This window comes from Cydia splendana, chromosome 12 (genome assembly GCF_910591565.1).
Source record: "Cydia splendana chromosome 12, ilCydSple1.2, whole genome shotgun sequence".
NCBI lineage: Eukaryota > Metazoa > Arthropoda > Insecta > Lepidoptera > Tortricidae > Cydia > Cydia splendana.
The window spans coordinates 12919686-12941020 of NC_085971.1; the positions used below are offsets into that span (position 1 = coordinate 12919686).

Genomic DNA, 21335 nt, shown 5'->3' on the forward strand with positions numbered 1-21335 from the left:
CGAGGTCCTCGCCCGCGGGGCTGTTTAGCTACACCGGGGGTGAGTGTCTAATTAGGGGTTAGGATCATATCTCACCGGGACACTAACGCGGCGCAACCAGTCGCCGGCCACCAGCAAAATATATACAGCTCTATGGAGGGTATTTCACCTGGCTTATTGCGCAACCCAATAAGGTGTCCCGGTGAGATATGACCCTTAAAAACATCTCCACAGTTTCACACTGCCGGGCCCAGGGCGGCAAGTTTTTTGGGGGCGGCAAATTGTGACAGAAAATCGCTGATGATAACAAGAAATAACTCAAAATGTAGTCAATATGATGGGTGCTGAGAAAGGGGCGGCTACAGGGCCTGGGGCCTAAGGCGGCAAAGACTGCAAATCCGCCACTGGTTCTACAACCTCGGGTTACCTACTGTTTTCTAAGCTATAAGTGTATCTTTGTCCTAAAGTTCTATGGTGTCTGATGGCGTCGGATCATAGCAACCATTTTAAGTCTGATAATACAGATACCCGTACAAATGAGAAACGAGATCAGTTACAAGATAAACCAGTTACAAAAATACTAAATAAAGCTACTCAGAATGGTGTATCATTTCGTGTTTTCGCTGTCCTCACACAAGGTCGAGGGTAGCTCGGTAAACATGTTTGTTACATTAAGATAAGTGGAATTGCTCTGCGAGTACATATATCATAACTTTGTATGTGAGATCACTTAATATACGTTGCCTGCATTAACACGATATTTTTAGGTTCAAGATTTTCTTCAACCAAAAATTCCACTTTTGACACTGACAGATCCGATCCATATCTTATAACATCCTATAATTAAAATTACCTACTAATTATTAACTATTTGTTTACTGTACATTATTTTTATGTCTTTTTCTTCTTGTCTGTTACCTTCCGTGATTCTTCTCACTTGATGGTCTCATCGGAAGATCAGCGCTGGAAGCCACCAGCAATATGCTGAGATGGGGCCATTTCGTGGCACTTTAATCTTATTTTATGTTTTCTTTTTTATTATGTATTGTCTCGATTGTTTGTGCTTACGAATAAATACTATTCTATTCTAATTAAAATTAGAATACGCCTGAAAGGTGAAGATAACATTTATTTGGGCAGTCCTTTCAGGTAAATAGCCGGGATATAGTGATTTAAAAGCCGTGCAATTTCGGTGGACAGAAAACAATTTTCTCTTTTACTCGCCTCGTCGACTCCATGTTTGCCCTGAGGCGGAGTAGTGAATACTAGCCACAGCCCCAGAGTTCATACGGCTTAGCAATAATATACCTTATGTCATAGATATAAGGACTTACACAATGGAAAATGTCAGAGATAGTTAGTAGACCTATATATTTTTATCTTGTTTTGTTGTAACCCTGCGACGCCATTTTTAAAAACTAACGAGGATAGCGGAGCTAGAATAGGAACTTAACGCCTAAAGTGAACTTGCTAACTATGTAAACAAAAGTCACTAGTAAATTCATCATTCAGAGACAATCTCAATATAGCGGTTTGTTTACATAGTTAGCAAGTTCCATACGGCTCGATTCGGAAAATGAATTACATTTCTACTAGACTTCAACAAGTTACGATACGGATAATTTAAAGATATTTGTATTTGTATATGTCAAATTTGACGTTTCCGCGATTCTGGAGGTCCTCTTGAACGATTTCGACAAGTTATGACTTAGATATCCAAGTCACATCTAGTCGATATCTAATGTAGATCTAGTTGATCTCTAAATCGTCTCAAGATCTTGTGATTATCTCGAAATCCGAATAGGCCTGATAGAATGACACTTTAATGTCAAGATGTTGTTGTTGTCCTATTTATGAACTCTGCGCTCGTAGCCCTCTACGTCGTAGACATCTACGAACTTCGTAGCAAAACCAATTGAATCGAAGTGGCACTTGGTAAAGCAATTTATCTTACACTTAATCTATCATAAAATGATCTATGTGTTAGGCAATTTATTTAGAAATTCACATCAATCAAATTATCATCTTAGTTGAATTTTGAGATGTTATAAAATAAAAGCATTATTTGGTGAATATTTTTCTTTTCTCTATATAAAAGCCCATCTTGTATGTTCCTATAAGTGTTCGGTGAGACATTCCATACAATATATTCATTTATTTAAGTGTTCTTGCCTATAAGTGATTTTCACTTATACTACTGAGCATCCCTTGAATACAAACGACATTAGAATTTGTCCAAGGATTGTAAAGACCTCTCTTTGATAGTATAACGACGTCCTTGGCAATTGAACTTGAACCCTTCGCTCGGATCTTTTGATGGCAGACAGATTAGGTAAGGAGTCGGTATTCTCATTATGGGTCAAACAGATCACTGTGTTATGTCTTTCCTGTAGACATACACAAGAGTTAAGGGCTATAACGGTTAATTTTCTTATTTAACCCTTATCCACGTGAAAAGGTCCTCCTTTTATTTAAAGAACTATGATAAAATCAATACTTACATGCCCACAAGCTGTTAACTATTGCCCACAGGAGAGAAAACTAGTGTGTTATCGCGAACTGTACATTTTTCTCTCCTGTGGGCAATAGTTAACAGCTTGTGGGCATGTAAGCAATGATTTTATCATAGTTTTCTAAATAAAAGGAGGACCTTTTCACGTGGATAAGGCTTAAATAAGGAAATTAACCTTTATAGCCCTTAACTCTTGTGTATGTCTACAGGAAAGACATAACACAGTGATCTGTTTGACCCTTATAGAGTCGACCTCTAGCTATAGAACTTTAACATCACAGACCAAGTGATCAAGTCATATAGATTTTTGAGCAAAAAGATACATCAGTTGCCTCGTCAAATAAAAAAGTAAAAAATAGGATACAACTTAATTTAGCTAACCGTTCCTAATATCAAACAATCTCAACAGGTAAGAAACTTAGGGCTTGTTGCACTAACCATAAACAACGGAGTGACTAACTCAGCGATAACTATAAAATGTATCGTACAGAATGTAGTAGGCATATATATATTCTTTGGTAGTAGGTATACCTAGTATATAGTTTTTGTTGTATCTTTATCGAACTTTATTAAGAGCCAACGGGAGTGGTCATTTCTCCATACAAACGTACTCCTCGTTTTCCTCCGTGGTTTTTGAAGCTAGAGCAATGATTTTTTCAACACAGATTAATATTGTCAATATCTGTGTCGGACCGTTTTGCTTTTTTTGATATTTTTGTTTTTTAAGGCGGTAGAGAGCCCTTCAAAAATGGCCAAAATGGCCTAATTGACTATGCCGCAATGAGAGGCGTGGCATTCAAAACTGATATCAATTAGCCAAAAAAGCAAAACGGTCCGACACAGATAATTTCATAATCATTTAGATTTCCAAATTTGGTTACGATTGGTTAAGTTTTGGAGGAGGAAACAGAGGAGTACGAAACCTCGATTTTTGAGATTTTTACGCAGGATTTTTCGCCTTGTCCTTATCGCACTAATTTTAGGTGCCGCTTCCGTTAGCGAGACGGGTATATTTACCTAAAATATTTAAAACTCAGCTCCTGTTTCGTCTTAAAGTTTAGTTGGTTGGTAGCCTTTACTTTGATGTATTAGGTATTGAACTTTCAAATGATAGGTATACTTATTTAATAATAAAATATATTGTGTGCTCTTCGTATGCTGAAATAGAATTTACGAGTGGTTGCGCAACTAGGCAGCTGTTACTATTTTCTTTTGTCACGTGCATGTATTCCGAGATAGCTCAGGAGCGAAAGAGATGGATTGTGTGTTCGTGACAAACGGATATCAAGGACGGTGGACGTGTCTTGCCATTCGGAGGATTAACAATGGTTTGAGTTTATATAGCTTTACAACTTTATTTCTGTGCTGTGTTAGAATTTCTGAGAAGAGAGAGTTCATATGTCTTCTGTTCCTCGTCGAGAGGCTCAATTATACTCATAAAAAGAGCAATAGTGGGCTTTATGTTATCTGGTTATTAAATTATAAATTGTAGATTTATTCAGAATCGGCAGGACTACGCAATTATATGAGTTTTCTGTAAATTATCTAGGCATTGATGGGAAATTTCATGTCTTAAATACTTAGTGTTGCTTAGTGCTTAAAATCGTGTGTCGGGAATGCTAATATTGACACTTCTACCGCGAGATTCTAGAATTTTTTACCTTTAATAATTGTTTATGGTATCTTATCTCGATCTCAATTCTATAAAATCTTCGTAAAATATGTTGTAAATGAAAAATCTTCATCGTCTTAGCTCTAAAATAAAATTTTAACCGTAACAAGCTACACCTTATGTTTCAGCAACACACCGGCCAACCCGCTCCGCCTCCGGTATCAGCATAACGCGAGTAACGGACCCCATAGGCGGCGGCACCACCATGGCAGTCGGTGGTAACGAATATTCGCGTCGGCGAGCCGCCTCCGCGCCAGCCACGCCAGCGTTGTCGCCCGCCTCGTCCCCGCCTGGATCGCCTCATCGTGGTCACCAGAGGTGAGTTCACTTAAGTAACAGCCTCAAAGATGGCGGTATCCGGTTAGTGGTAGCGGGTACACGTGCCGGCTAGCTGCCCCCGCACCAGCCACCCGCCTCGTCCCCGCCTGGCTAGCCTCACTGATCACCAGAAGCAAGTTAACTTACAAAACTATAGCCTGACTAAGTAATCATCCTACTGACTTGTCATGGTGCGTGGTAATTAGTAGTGTCACTGTTGCGTCACGGTGCCATCACTTGCTGTGCCACTCCACAGACCAAAGATTGGCTGACTCAAACTTATTGCTTTATAAATTAACCAACTCACCGAGTAGGTAATCGATAGCGATTGGCGATAGCGTGTAGGTACCCTGCGTGTACCTATCCTAATATATAGTAATACCACGTCCACGCGTAATAAGCCAACAGGTCACCTCACAAACCAATTTATTGCCTGATTAACTTCTTAACCGACCTAATATTAGTTGACTGACACCCGGTAATATCAAAGCGCATTTAACTTAGTCTACTAGCCAGTCAATCAACTTGGTTAATCGATGTGACGATTGTGACGTATTTAACTGGCTTATCCAATAATAATTGTCCATATTCCAAGTTGGAAATGTTTTCAAAGATATCCCAATGTTAGAGGATTCTTGAACCAACTATAACGAACCTATGTATAATGTGAGCCTTCTATGCCCGTAAGAAAATAATGTTTGGCCAGATTTTATTATGCAGATCTTTATTTTTTTTATTTTTTGTTACATAATAGTTTTGTTTTGCTTCTTAAATAAATTACTTCATTGCGTTTTTTTACTAATTGTTTTATTTCATTCATGACAGAAAGGGCTGCGCATGGGTAATACCCACGGTGACCTGGGATCCTGACTCCATGTGACCATGCCCTCCTGCCTTTGCATGCTCTATCACCAGGTTATCATTGTCACACTTTTTTTCTACAGCTTATTTTAACGCACCTTTGTTACTACAGCAATAAGAATGTGTTATCTAATTGACTAGGTTGCCATTTTACGCACCACCTTCAACAAAGAAAATACTTAAAGTTCACTTTTAAAACGAGATGGCGTTGAGAAAGTAAACAATCCATTTTCTTTTGTTCCTCATCGCCGATGCATTCAGCGCGGACTTGACACATTTAAGTCATTGTCTGAGCGAGTCTGCGTTATATCCTTATCTCGCTTAATATCTACTGTTATTCAAATCGCTATAAGCGAAAGGTCTCAGGCGAACCAGTTCTAGTGTGCCTCCGGGATTCATAAGAACTGTTATAGTTCAAATTTATATATTGGTTAACGTGAAGCGATGCGCTTGGAATACGCGATTGGATTAGCTGGACAGTGGGCGGATTTTCCCGGCTCCTACTGAGGAATGATAGAAAATAGATGCTAACTCTGCAAATGATTTAGCAGGCTTCCTTTATTCAAGGCCGCTGGTTCTTTGTGTTCAATGTAAGGATTTGTTTGCTCATTTTGCTTCTCGTATAAATCTTGTAACAACGTCTTACAAGTCTGAACATTCAGTTTATTTTTGTTGAATTTGTTTTATTTGCGTTTCAAATGAGCACTTAGTGAAACAGTCTGGTACAGACATGCTAAGGTATAATTTCAAGTCTGAAATCACTGTTTATTTTATGTTACATTTGGAGTTAAATTATTGTCTTTAATTACATTTTCATGAAGTTCAAAAGATATACGAAAGGCCTCTTTTACATGCTGTTACAAAACTCGGGAAGCCAAATATCTAATCATTACTTTTTAGCGATGACACTACTTTTGCAACGATACTTTAACGCGCTACTGTTGAGCCCGATTTCAGAAAACTATTACCTACTTTAAATGTGCCTCTTAACCTTTGTTTTCTACGGCAGGTCACGCGCAGTGCAGCGGTGCTCGTAGCACGCGGCCCGGGGCCCGCCGAAGTCCCCGCTGCGCCAGGCCTCCGTGGCCCCGAGCTACTACCACAAGGACTGCCCGCCCGCCCGCCAGCGCGCCGACAGCTTCCAGTCTAACTACGTCAACTAATTTGATCCAACACGAAAATGTCGGATGGTCTATATGTATAAGTGCGCAGATCTGACGGATGCGTCGCTAGTGCGCCATTTGTGAAACATTTTTAACTGATCCCGTGCTTCTCGCAACGGTTCGCTAGATCTAGACGCATCATCTTTAAACCCTTTAACCTTTGAACCTAAATCCTTAAGTTATAGCTCTGCGGTCTTTATCCTGAGCCATAAATGTTTAATCAAGATATTGTCACTTCTGTAGAGTCACAAAAGCATTCTTAATTGGTTCAAAAATTGAAAGGCGAATTAACCTCTGCACAAATTTGAAGTGTACCGAAAAGATTGTACCAAATGGTATTTTGAGTACAAAGTGTCTCGGCAATTTACGGACATGATACGAGTATAGCCACTGGTTGGTAAGGACTTGAAATACGAGTCAGCCCTATTGTCTTAGAGCGAATGATGATTCTGAAATTGCCTTAGAGCGACGTAAATGTTAAGTATTGTGATTAATTACCGCTTCTCAACGACAAGTGCTAATAATTACAAATAATTATAGTAAGCTTTCGTTTTGCACTGTAAATCATTTATCGGTAATTATTTGAAGGCAGGTTGATGATGAGCCTTCTTGAGCTTACCATTACCACTATTAATGTTACTAAAAATGTCTTAACCGTTTTTAAAACGTTGCTACAGCGTACCTACTTCGGCGTAGCCCTTATATGTAGCAGGAAATAGTACTACGCTACTACGCGTGAGCATGGAAATTTGTGTTAGTTTTGCGCTTTTAGGCGCCTGAAGATCTACCGCGAACGTCTGAAATCAAAACTTTGTTATCTGCCTTTCTATCGCTCTTCCGTTTCGGACGATAGAAAGGCAAACATACGAACGAACGAAGTGGTTAGCCAACAACTGTATTGTCGAGCAAGAAACATAGGTATAGTGAATACACGTAATGAGACAATGTGTTACCTGTTAACTCGTCCACACCGCTGGTTAAAACTTTTTCTAATGGCTAGCAAATAAAATACTGATTGATCTAAATAATCGGTCGTTGAGAAGCTGCCTAAAATACCTATATATATTATACAAAATATTTTACGGGGGAAATGAAAGGTCCCAACAAAGTTATTAAATTATTAGATGCTGTTTGTAGCAATGTAATCTTCGTCTAAAGGCGACATTTAATTTTATATTTTTTCTGCCAGAAAAAAACGTTGACGTTGACCATGTTTTCTTACGCAGCATTTTTGTATCTATCTGATGCGTGGTACGTAAAAAATGCCTTTAGTCCATTTGCTAATAAGTCGAATTAAATAAAAACGGATATATAACGATATTACATTAAGTATGTTAATTTATTATGTGATGGAGCTAACGAAATAAATTGTATATAAATTAAATGATGCTATTTTAAGAATAATGCTCTGGCTGGTTCAGATTTACGGATACGAGTAACTATTCTAAAGTTGATTAAACTGTAGCTATAGTTTGTACTTATTTATATGAATTGTAAATTATAGATAGCGTGTCATTCAAATTCATACCCTTTTGAACTTTAACTCTAATTCTAATGATCAATGGTTTAAAATTTTAAATCCTCCTTTCCGATCTCGCACCTTTTTATATTTGTCGGGTTGCCGCAATATTAACGATTAAAAGTAATGAATTAATGATGCATCTCATTGCAAAACAAATTAGTAGGGAGATATAAATTCAAGGAATTACAACATATATCTACATCAACACTGTTTATTTAATCGATTGGCTATAAGGCGCTGTCAGGCGCCTTTATCAATTCGGTACTTATTGGTTACTTTCGAGCTCCAAGAAGTTTCACGCTATTTCATAGCCAAAACCCGATTTTATTTATAATCATCCATTTTAAATGTACGGTCCCCACACGGGATTGTTATGCCATTTAGGGTTCTTGCTAAATTGTAAATTCTATAGCGTAAAAATATTAAACAACCTATATATTAGCTAGGACCCTAAATGGCGCAACAATCGCGGAGCTTGATTGTACCTATGTAAAATTTTGTCATTGCTCAAATTTGTGAACCTAGTCCGTTCTTTTTGCACATTTCTAGTATAATTTAGCTGATGCGTGCTTACTCGCATATTGTAAGTAGTTTCTAAGAACTTTCTCCTTAATATACTTACCTACAACTGACATCCTAGTTTAAGATTTATCGCGTGTCACTAAACAACTGACAGGCATAATATTGTCAAATAAATATTGAGCAAATGTATTGGTACCAACCAAGGGCCCGTTTCTCAAAAGTTTGTCACTTGTAATAATACATAATTACATAATAATACAAGTGAAAATCCCTTTCTAACAAAAACTGTCAAAAAGTGACATCCGCTTGTATTACAAGTTACCTACAAGCTTTTGAGAAACGGGCCCCAAAACTATCTAGATTACAGAACAGCTTTCCATATTCAGAAGAAAATTTTATGCATATTCAGGTCTCTACTGAAAATTGAATATTGTAATCAGACGTCTTTAAAATGGTACCAACCTAACAAGTTTGCCAGAGTGAGCTCAACCTTAACTTATTAGTAATTGGGGAACATTCCCCAAAATATTAAGCGAGAGATTAATTTTAGGCTCTTTACTCACTCCTTGTAGGGACCTACATTTAAGTCAAAGTTAGGAACATTTTATGTATAAATTAAGTTGTGAGTGACACGCGATAGCCACTCACTGCTAAATCGATGATTGGAATTAAGCATCCTTGTTTGTTAATCAATAATCAGAAAAAAAAAATCTAAATCTTATAAATAAATCTTTAACTCCGAAAAACAAACACGCAAACACTAATTCAATGAAGTCTACTTCTCTACATACATATATCCGATCGATGAGTTATAAGTATATGGTTTAAATAAGTCTAAAGATTTTTTTACGATTTCGGTGCAGTGAGTGGACTTAAAAAACTATGTTGTGATTTTTTGCATATCTCTTTCTCTCTCGTCTCGCTAGGGCTTAGCCTGATTAGGAATTGTGATTTAGATGCCTTTAGCACGGTGGCATTTAGGTGACTAGCTTTTAATAATTTTACTAATATTAAGAAATGCTGCCACTGTAGCTTTGTTACAAATTCGTGTACCTGTCGTGTATTTCATTATTTGGAAACTTTTTTTTTTCAATATTCTGAATGCCAGAACTACCTCGCCGTGTAGAATAATTTCTGAAACAGATAGGCAGCTCCAAAGAAAAGTTACACCTGTATAGAAATTTATATGCAAACGTGCATACCACTCTTTTGCTAACTGTACGCCTAGTTAAAGTTGTAACAAATCCAAGTACAAATCTGAAGTTACATTTTCACATCAAATCGCTAAACTCACTTGCTTATTTAAAACAAACATGAGTACTGGGGTAGTTCTAGCTTTAAAGTTTAGTTCGCGGCACCTATCTTAATTAATAGCATACTTTTCAATCGCTTTTATAAGTACCGTAAAACCTGTTTACTTCACCAAGTGATGTTAGTAGTGCCTTTAGTAGAATTTTCCTTTTATTCAACAACTACTAATAATGCTCTAAAGTCATGCTGTCAGTTGGACATAATAATGTCTGTTGGAAAGTTTCCAAAATAGCGAAATTTCTATAAGGGAAAATTTCGGAAACATCTCTTATTTTTGTATGGGCATTAAATTTTTCCATTTCCAAAATGAAAGTTTCCGTATTTCCTGTGAAAATTTTCCCATAATTCCTGAGAACTTATTCAGCATTTTGAAAAAAATCCGCAACTTGCACATGTAGTTGGACGACCCTTGGTAAAGTATGCAGACAAAGAAAGTGTCTCTCAAATAAATACTGAAGACCTGCGTTATCCTACCTCGATCCATCATAACTGACAATATTTTATGAAAATTTTAAGAGCACTATTTTGTCAGGTAGAAGTGTTATGTGGAACATCAGAAACATCGGTATTTTTACATTCTTATATGTATGGAAACCGTAGGTAAACAGACTCTTGGTTCATATTTACACCCGATTCATAACGATTATATGAGAGTTAAATATTTATGGAAACACACATTGTTGGAAATCCCAGTTTTGAAAAATATTTTTATACCTGTGTTACCATATGCACTTAAATTGTGGTTCTTTGTTGAAGTTTGAATAATTTTAAAATCAAAGCAATAATGTATGATAATGCCATGCCAACAAACGACATGGTGTGATTGTAACTGTATATTTTTAATAAAAAAATATTATAAAAACTACTTTGTTTCATTTACACATTTTAGGTTAAACCTACTAATTTTCAAGTTCCCTTCAATAATCGTCACGTTTAATCTCTTTTACAGGCAACACTGCCCAAACTTTCATGGGTTTAAGGACTATATTTCGTCAGCTGACAAGCAAAACTCACTAATTACCACCACAAGTTCATAGCCATAGTGAACCATATTAGTACTAAAAGACGGTTGATTTTTCGTTAAATATTTTTTAGTAATTAGTGAGTTTTGCTTGTCACCTGACGATTTGTAAAAACTTATATAAGCTTCATAGGCACGAAGGAAAATAAAACACGTTTCATAATATATCAATATTGTTATGTAGATATTTACTTATATTAAAACTTGGAGCTAAAACATTTTAATTTATATATCTAACATTATCTGTTAAAATTTCATTCAACAATGATTCACAAAACTTTATGAACTGTCGTATTGCACCTTCAAATTTGCTATTTCAGTTACAAAAATAATTTGAATTTGTATCAGGAATGAAGGAAGCATTCTTACATCTAGATTACATTGGCCTATCAATCGCCTCCATTCCTTTCAATAATTTATAAATTAATCAATGTAGGAGTTGACATAACTCAATAGTTCCCCAATATGTGTTGCAAAACATGTCAAATAGTACAGACAAAGAATTTAATTTCTGTACCATCTCGTAGGTAATACCTTGTCACAGTGACCATCAATATGAATGTCGCTAAGGACCGCATTCTACCTTACTGTGACAAGGTATGAAATGGTTCTGAAACTAAATTTATTGACCGTAATTACAAGGGGACAGAGAGGTTACAAGATTTTCCATACTATATCACTCCTCTTTGATTGGGGTAAAGTACCTATTCACAAAAATCAAGTCAACGTCGACCTACTTTAATTGACAACCATAAATTACAAAAAAATAAGCGTCACTACGTTTTTTTATAAAAATCTAACAACTTAATGGTAACAAATGCGGCGGGTTAAATGGCGAGTGGAGGACGATGCTCGATGTACAAATAAAAGATAGCGAGTATTTACAGGTGGATTAGCCTAGCTGGCGAGAATAAAGTTTTTCAAATGATACAAATACAAATAGTAGACGCGTTTTACCTGAAATAAAACGCATATTAAAATACTTACCTCACTGGAAGCTTTATAATTGAGATAGCATATCTGTTTCCGTCGAATTATCACCAGTCCAGTGCTTTATTTGACTTCGGTTTCCTGCGACAGTGGCGACACCTGGCGGACCGCGCCATTTTTATTCCAGGTAAAAGATGTCCGGTGAACGGTTTGTCATTGGCTTAATTTCACCAGGCAGAAATGAAATGAAAGCTTCCAGTGAGGTAAGTATTTTAATATGCGTTTTATTTCAGGTAAAACGCGTCTATTAAACTACTTGACCGTCACTGGAAGCTTTATAATTGAGACCTGTTTGTTATCGCCTGGTGTCGCCCCTTATTAGATTAATTCTAATATAATATATCGCCAATGTGACTCATTAGTATCTGAATTAAATATGAATTAAAACACTTAAATATTGATTTCATTTATTTTATTCTTTGATAGATAATTTTACACTTAGTAAATATAATAATTAATGATTTTTAAATGATTTATAGTAACTTACTATAATTTATTTATGTACTAATATTAATTGTACAATGTTGTTCTGAATGATTAGAACCAGGCACAGTGCCTGAGAAATCAAATTTACTTAACTATATTATATAAATCAATTATCATAATACCTATACAGGATTAAACAATCGTGTGACATTCGTAGAAGAAGTACTTGTTCTTGCTACTTCTCTCCTATAAAATCGTTGGAACGTGTTAGCTGATTGCCAATTTCCACGCGCCATAATATCATCGAGGGAATGATTTTCCCACCAACTTTTTGAGGCTACAGCTGACCTAATGCTACCTGGAGTGGCTGCGATATTCGCTTCTTTAAACAAAGTTTTTATCCAATTAGCAATGACCGTCCGTGAGGCTGGCTGTGGCCGACCTTTAAGTGTCATGAACAAATTAACCGACTTAGCAGTATTACGTCTGTCATTTAGAAGTGATATAGTTCGTTCTATCCAAAAAAGAGGATTTAGCTTACTATTACTGGTATTTGCTAATAGTTTCCAACCGGACTGCCTGTGATTACTAGAGTCTGTCTTTGAGCCAAACTGGGGCCAAAAAATAATACATTCGTCTGATCTTATACAATTATCCTGGTCAATCGTAAGTAAGGTTAAATCATGTATGCGCCTACCAGAGCACAGAAGTAGTAAGGTGGCAGTATGACGCGTTGTTTGGAAAGCATTGTTCTCATCTACTGTATATTCGGATAAAAATTTTATTAGTTGATCAACATCCCAAACTGGAGGTTTAGCCGTTTTAGGACATGTTAAGGAAATCGACTTCAGAATGTGTTTCACCAGAACATGTGAACTCAAACAACTTGATGTTTCAGTGTTACACAACGTAGAAACGACTGACTTGTGTAAAAGTATGGTATTATAAGATAATTTATCAATTAAATGTAAATCTGATAAAAACTGTGCTAGTTGAGCTCCTGTCGGATTTTTTGGGTTTATATTTTTTTGTACTTGCCCAAGAAATCCAACGTTGCCAAGCTGTTTTGTAGGTTCTTAAAGTCGATTTTCTCCAAGAGTTTTTAAGCAGTGATAGTTGATCTGAACTCCACGACTCTAGCGCCTCAGACCACCCCCACACTTCCAAACCTCGAGAATCATTTCGTCGACTTGGGGAGGTGGTAGCCCTGTCAACGTGTCGACGAGATTCTTCCGCAGGTTCCTCAGGGTAAGAGGCGCTGCTAGCGCTCGGGCTTTGAGATCTGCCCGCCAGAACACTTTCTCCCAGCGAGGTACTACTACGAGAAATATCCCAGTCGATTGGTTCAAGTGAGCGAGGACTTTGGGCATCAGAAAAGGTGGTGGGAACACCCACGCGAGTGGGTAGTTCCATGGAGTGCTGAATGCGTCGTGGTACATCGCTTGAGGGTCTCTCAGGTCTCGAGATACATAATTGTGTACCACATGGGCTGTTGCTGAGGCAAATAGATCCACCACCGGTGTTCCCCACTTCGCAAATACTTTCTCTACGCAAGCCGGTAGTAAGTGCCATTCCGGCGGTAGGCGACGACGCGATAGGTGATCGGCTTGACAATTGTACTTGCCCGGTAGATAGTGTACGCTGAAGTGTATTTGATTTTGATCTAGAAGATCTAAAATCTGATGGGTTATGTTTACTAGAGCTAACGATTTCGACCCCCCTTCTTTCCTTAGATGGGCTACGGCCGTCCTGTTGTCGCATTGTATAAGCATCGAACTGTGATGCAACAGGTGAGCGTAACCTTGAAGAACATGAAGGATGGCTAACATTTCCTTCTGATTGCAATGAAGGTTCTGTTCTTCTCGAGGCCAAGCTTCTGACAGAGCTAGGTCGTTCAACTGCGCCCCCCAGGCTTGGTCCGACGCATCGGTTGTTAGAAAATTGGTGGGGGGAGGGTGATGTAGAACTGTGGACGCCTGGCAATTTTGTACCCACCAATTTAGTTCGTTCGACACACTTTGTGGTATCGGGAATGACATGGTCGATGGGTCTGGCAGGGAGTTTAGAAACATTAGAAGTCGTCGATGATTGAGCCGACCCCTTGGAACGACAAAACTGGCGAAATTCAGAGATCCTACTATTCTCTGAGTATTTTTTAAAGTCAGTTTTCCTTGAAAAAGAGCTTCTTCTAGTTTTTGACGCAATGAAGTTACTTTTTCTTCTGGTAAGGATTTTAAGTTTTACCAAATTCGCCAAAGTATCCCTAAGTAAACTATACTTTTTTGAGGATACAGAATCGATTTTTCGAAATTCACTTTCCATCCGAGACTTATGAGGGTTTGAATAGTGATTTTGACATGATCTCGTAATATGTCTGCATTTTGATGGACAATCAGAAAATCGTCCAGGTAAACTACAATTCGGACGTCCCATTGTTGTCGCAAGGTTTGAGCTACCCAATTTGTTAGTATTGAGAACGTTTTCGGAGATGTGCTTAGCCCGAACGGCAAGCACGTCATTTCTAACAATTCTCCGTTGTAAATTAGGCGCAGGAAGCGTCTGTGTGCCTCGGCTACTTTCACGTGAAAGTAAGCTTGGCATATATCTACCTTGCACATCCAGTCGTTTGGTTGGAGGAAGTCGGGAATCCGATGCATGTTTATTAGGTGAAACGGTTCGGCCAGTATATAATCGTTTAGCGCTTTCAAGTTGAATATTGGTCGAGCTGATCCGTCCGGTTTTGGCACAAGGAAAAGAGGAGAAATGAAGCTTGGTGACGGTTGTGCTACACTTAGAACACCTTGAGCTTTCATGTTGTGCACAATTAAAGACATTTCCTTTGACACAGGAGTGTGAAAGGGGCCCGATTTTAAATTGGGATACACCAGAGGAGGTTTTGCAAGGAATGGTATGCGATATCCTTGGATTAACTTTAATGCTATTTCTGGTGCTCCCATTTTCTTCCACTGAGTGAGGAAGTGCGCTAACTGGCCTGCTTGAAACGGTTCCGAGTCATGGTTTCTGCCGTTTCTGGTTACCTTTGTAACCTCTACCGGCATTCCCTCGTCCTCTGGTACCTCCACGATCGGGCCGCGAGCCTCGATTTTGAAATGACCCTCTTCCACTTGTGTGGTAAGCAGGATGATTGTTTGATGGTTGAGTTACCCAAGGGTAATTCGGTTGTTGACAATTCTGACAATGGCATACACCCCGCGAGGGTGCGTTATAACAGGTTTGCATATGCATATTTTGCGAGGGAAAGTACCCTGAAGTCGCATTGCACTGAATTCCACGCGATGGAATTGTAGGTTTTCGTATGCCTTGCCCCCGCGAGGGGCGGCTGTTAGGCTGATTTGCCTTGCTTAGAGCATTTTGTTTAAGAGGCCAAAACGTTTTTCGAACACCTCCTGCCTTTTCAAGAGCTGATGTAAAAGAATCAGCATCAAAAATGTTAGTTGTGGAAGGGGGGATTTTGTTAACTAATGCCTTGACAAGTGGTTCTTTAATTTGGCTTGTAATGGCCTCTCTGCGCATTTCGATAGCTTCGGCGCGGTGCCCACAAACTAATTGTAAAAGATCAGAGGAAACCTTTTGTAGATCGCCTTTTTGGAAAAGCTCATCAACTTTAGTATTTAATTCGTCATAAGAAAAATTCATATTTTTAGCCCACGACAAAAGACTACGAATACTATCTTGAATAGCCTGTTTTTGTTTCAATATGCAGTAGGTAATAGCTGCATATGATTTATCAGCATAAGCTAGATGACGTGAAGTATCATACATTTTTACCTCTTCGTTTGATTCCAGGTCTACGAAACCTGGTGTATGATTGTAAAGTTTTTGTGTATCAGAGTATCTAACCTCTGACCATGCTGCGCTTCCCAAGCGCTGAACGTCAAGAAGCATTTTCAGAAAAAATTCTGGAGTTTTAGGGACCGAAGGTTCCTTTAATTTTGTTTCAATGTCAAAAGTGAACGGCAAATTTGAATTTGCGTCTTGACTCTCAGCGTCTGGGCATGGAGCATCATTCACATTGTTAACTTCATATAAATCACCACTAACCTCTGACAGAATTGACTCGTTATCAGGGAAAGCAACATTTGAATTTTCAAGGCAACGATTATTTTCAAAACAATTAGTATCGTGACAAACATTATTGTCGTTACCAACTGCAATATGTTTGCGAAGCTCACCCATTTCCTTGAACAGCTTGTCCATTAGGCGCGCGGAGCGCCGAGATCGCTTACTTTTCTTGTGGCGGTGGCGGTGCGACCGCTTTTGACCGCTTGAAGATGACGAGCTTGACGTGCTGCTGCTTGAACTGCTGCTGGATAAACTTCTACTTCTAGCTCGTTTGTTTGACATCCCGCTTGTACCAGGTTGCAGCTCTGTCGAGCCTTTTTGATCACTAGCCATTTCTGAAATAGTAATGATATTAATTCTACTTCTAAAATTGCAAGCGATTGTATAATTTCTCACGAGAAATACAATCGAATAGAAAAATCTGCAAATAAAACACTATAGTAAACTGGTTTTCTATTTATTGGCACAATTATTTAAAATGTAGGTAGTGGTCCGAACAGAAAAACTGTTAAACATATATGACCACATACTTATTGTGCAAATATTAGAAATGAGGTACTTACGTGATCACTTTTCGTATTTAAAAACACTTATTAATATAATGTATTGATTTAAGTAATCACGCGTAACAATTTCTATATTTTAAATTTAATTTGTAACGGTTGCAGGGTCAGTGAGCCTGACTCGCTGCGCACTTGTTGCTTCGACGGGAAACTGAATGCCAATGCCAAACCGTTCACCGGACATCTTTTACCTGGAATAAAAATGGCGCGGTCCGCCAGGTGTCGCCACTGTCGCAGGAAACCGAAGTCAAATAAAGCACTGGACTGGTGATAATTCGACGGAAACAGATATGCTATCTCAATTATAAAGCTTCCAGTGACGGTCAAGTAGTTTAATGTCTGTAATACAAAATACCTAAATAAATTATTTAGCGAACGCTAGAATTAAATTCAAAGAAATCGTGTCTTTAATACTACTCAAGTAAGGGGCTGGTATGTTGATGCTACAATAATTGAATGCAAAAATAATGAGTATGAAAGTATGGTTGGTGTAGGTATTATATAATTCCAAATGAGATGGTAAATTAAGGTTAATATTAACGTAATTAACGCTAATTAATCATTAGGGTTGAAATTGTTTACACCAATTCCGTTAACACCACTCCGCTGCACCGAAAATGCAATGAAATTTACGATGTCTGGTGATACGCACTAAATAATTTAAAAATGTTTTCGACAAAACCTTTTTGTCTAGAAATTATTATCCGATTTGGTGTTGAACAGGCATTATAGTATTTATTTATTTGAAATCGATGTTGAGTTACCTATTCTAGGATACAATCATACTTGATACTAAATAAATTATATATTACGCATAATTGCAATCTAATGTTAACATATACACATTGACAACTAAAGTATTAAGTAAGTAACATTAATTTAATGTAAGTATATGTTTAATTGTACGTACATAAAACAGATAAATAGGTAAAGAGCAGGTGTAGAGGCAAAAATATTTTTTAAGGCAATATATTGCAATAGGTTTAATATTAACGGTGGAGCATTGGACACATAAGTACTAGAGAAAATAAGGAATGTTAGTGAACATAACTATATTAACGCATTTAGTTAAAGCAAGATTAGTTATATACTGGTACTTATGACAAAAATACAGTTGAAATATACCTAAATCAACAACAATGGCTTTCAATTGAAAGGTTAGGAGTAATACATTTGTAATTTCGTGACTGGCTGTCAAATAATTATCCAATTAGTTAAGGCGTCATAGATATTCAATCTTAATTCACATGTCATTAGTAGGAAATTATAAGCGCTCTTTGTGAATGAATATATAAACCCAAGCCAATACTCTTCCTCATATCGGCCACTTTATTCTTCTAAAGTATGGTCCGACATAAAATAGTAGAAATTAACTAAAATGGAACTAAAAAATTTTCATAACTGTTGCCATGTTTAAGCACTTTACTTCAAAAATGTGACAGTTACGTAGGAAGTGGCGCCCTCAATAATTTTCTACAATTTCTTGTCAGCCTATAATTGAAGTGGCCGAAGTTAGGAGAGCGACTGTTGTTGGCGTTTTGGCCCTGTATGTCAAAGTATAAATAATTTCCTTGCTATACCTATTTCCTAAAGTCTACACAAATATTTAAACACCAACATATACTTGTCATACTTATGTAAATGCTTCGGTCGTTTTAAATATCAATTTGTATTTATCTCAGTTAAATAAAAAGAAAGTTATTGTCATGGAAAGCAAATCTCAATTTGTAAGCTTCGTAAAATCTGTGAGAAAGAAAATCTATGAATTATCTACATACTTACACAACTGCTTCTTTGTTTTTTATATATTTAGGAACTCGGAAACAGTGACACGGAATAGTCGAGCAAATAACTGTATATCAAAGACTAGCGAATAATAAAAACTGCTAATCTTCATTAATAATTACGTGCTTCGTCATCGCTCACACTCGTGATTCTCCGTAGTAATTGGATTACATTCGTCATATTACAAAATTGATCACATCTCGATTAAGAATATTTTTATTACGTAAAAACGCAACTTTTGACAAAGCTTACCAGTCCTATTTATTATTGAATTGTTGTTTTCTTCATTTTATTTATATTTACATTATATTTGCCCTCCTATAACCGCCTTTAGAATTTTGGAACTGGACGGCGAAGCATTATGAAGCTTATTTAGTCATGGATAAGGTTTATTATATAACAGACATCCATACTCGTAAATAGAAGTCTAATACGAATTTTACGAAACTGATATTACAGCACGCTTCTTGTTTTGTCTAAAAAGTAATATCAAACTGGTCCTTAGTTGTTGAACGTTTAAATGCAATTATTTTATTAATGCGCTGCAGAAGCGTGCCAAGCGAGATCATACCTTAAAACTTTTCTGTTTAATGTGCTTAATATGAATAAAATACATAAGGAATTCTTAATTATTCAATAATTCATACGGAGTAACATCAGAGATGTAATCATAAATCACCTTTTAAGACTATTAGGTAATTAAAATATTTTATGAAATTGTAATTAAAAATAAATTACTCTGCAAATCACGATATTAATCCTACAAATTTGAAATGTACCTAGCTTGTAGGCGAATGTCAAAATATCTCGGAGTGTAGGCAGTCCAAGTCAGCAGGTATCATATTTATTATTTTCTATTTACATTTAATAAAAAAAAACTGTTGGAATTACTCTTGTTAATTCAGATTAAGTACGTCTCTGATTTCACCCTGTAAGTATAGGCAACAGGATATTCGTAAAATGCGGCACGTTTCGTGGAGCCCGGCTAACAATAGTTGAACCGACTACATTCACAAGATGGCGACAGTGGCGTCTGTCTGTCGACTATGGGATTCCATAGTTACATTTGGGTGCATTCCTATTTGTCCACGCCCCATGTTAACGAGGCGGGCACAGATGGGAACGATTCATTGCCATTCATCGCCGCCGGGCACAGATGAGAATGAATCGTTCTCATTTGTGGTAGATACATCATATTCGTTGGCACAAAACCAATATCTTAACGTTGGATTACTACCCCACTGATGGCACTGACGAAAGCCATAGAAGTGAAAATATAGCAACTTCATTTACACGTGACGCTTTTTACGAAGAACGCATTTTTACGATGTTACTGCATACATGAATACACTATCTGTACATTCTGTAATCATTTTACAGTTTCTACTTACAAATCTATACACATTATATATTTTATTCGAGCCGTGGTCGTCGGGGTATCATCCTTGTTAAATATAATATAACACAACATATTATATCAACACATCGAAAGGCAAATGGTACACATTTATTAGAGACGACTAAATAATAAAGACTTCTTATTTCCATACAATGGTGAGGTACCAATTTTTTCGAAGTTTCAGTTAAATGTTTTATTATGGTGTAAGTACCTACCTACAGTTTAAAGAGAGGACCCAGTGCAAAAATAATTATGACAGTTCCATTTTGAATATTTTAACTCTAGTACAAGCTTTGCTTAGTCTGGGGCTAGGTCGTTATGTGTGTAAGTGTCCACAAAAAAATATTTAATTAAACTATTTTATGAAGTTAGCGGTCTTTAATATTTAATCGTCACTGGCGTTACTATACAATAGTCCCAGTTTTTCATGTTATATATGAAAAACAATTCTTTGGCCGTTCATACATACGAAGTTCTCTTGATATGTTGATGAATTTGCTTTTTGTAGTGATTTGGCAATTAATGACAAGAATTTTTTTATTTCTTACGTATCAAATACGAAAGAAATCGTTTTCTTTATACTTGGTGAGCCTTTAGCCAATTATTAAGCACAGATTTTTTCAAGGAAATGGTATATTACTCTTTTAGAAAAGTAAGCAACGGGACATACACGTTATTATGACACTTAGAACTTGTAAAAAGATCTGAATTGCTCTGAACTATCCTAAATGTGGTTTTATTTCTGATGATCAGTGCTAAATAGGTATAAACGTCCTTATTTACGGCAGAGTTAATTCGTATAAGAGTATAACGCTTTATAGACCGACCGCTTAAATGAATCCTCGCCTGCGCGGTACGCCTGCCGCCCGCACGTTCCCCGCCACCCTTAGTCGTCCTACCCCGTCGCCCCCGTACCGCGCAGGCGAGGACTCATTTAAGCGGTCGGTCTATACCGTTATTAGTACACCCAATTTTATTTGAAATAGCTTAATATTGACATCGAAATGAATTCAAGCTCTTACCAATACATCTTGCATTTCACCATTTGGGTACAGTCGCCATCAGATATATCGGAGCGGCCGAGGTGCTCAAAAATATCTGAACACGCACTTAACGACTCGACAATAGAGGCGTGTTCAGATATTTGTGAGCACCTTGGCCGCTCCGATATATCTTAAGGCGATTGTACACCTGTCAGCAGTATACGC

At 37.3% G+C, this 21335-nt stretch overlaps 1 protein-coding gene and 1 long non-coding RNA gene across 2 annotated transcripts in view; both read left to right on the forward strand.

Moving 5' to 3' along the window:
- Nucleotides 1-7024, forward strand: part of LOC134795573 (dual specificity protein phosphatase 22-like) — an 85979-nt gene extending 78955 nt beyond the window's left edge. Inside the window, exons 7-8 of the mRNA XM_063767467.1 lie at nucleotides 4292-4481; nucleotides 6352-7024. Of these exons, the coding sequence (XP_063623537.1) occupies nucleotides 4292-4481; nucleotides 6352-6379 (218 nt within the window). The 3' untranslated portion in view covers nucleotides 6380-7024. The remainder of the gene's footprint in view (nucleotides 1-4291; nucleotides 4482-6351) is intronic.
- The window catches only part of LOC134795579 (uncharacterized), a 265880-nt gene extending 255160 nt beyond the window's left edge, over nucleotides 1-10720 (forward strand). Inside the window, exon 2 of the long non-coding RNA XR_010144826.1 lies at nucleotides 9977-10720. This is a non-coding gene — a long non-coding RNA (uncharacterized LOC134795579). The remainder of the gene's footprint in view (nucleotides 1-9976) is intronic.
- The last annotated feature ends 10615 nt before the right edge of the window (nucleotides 10721-21335 follow it).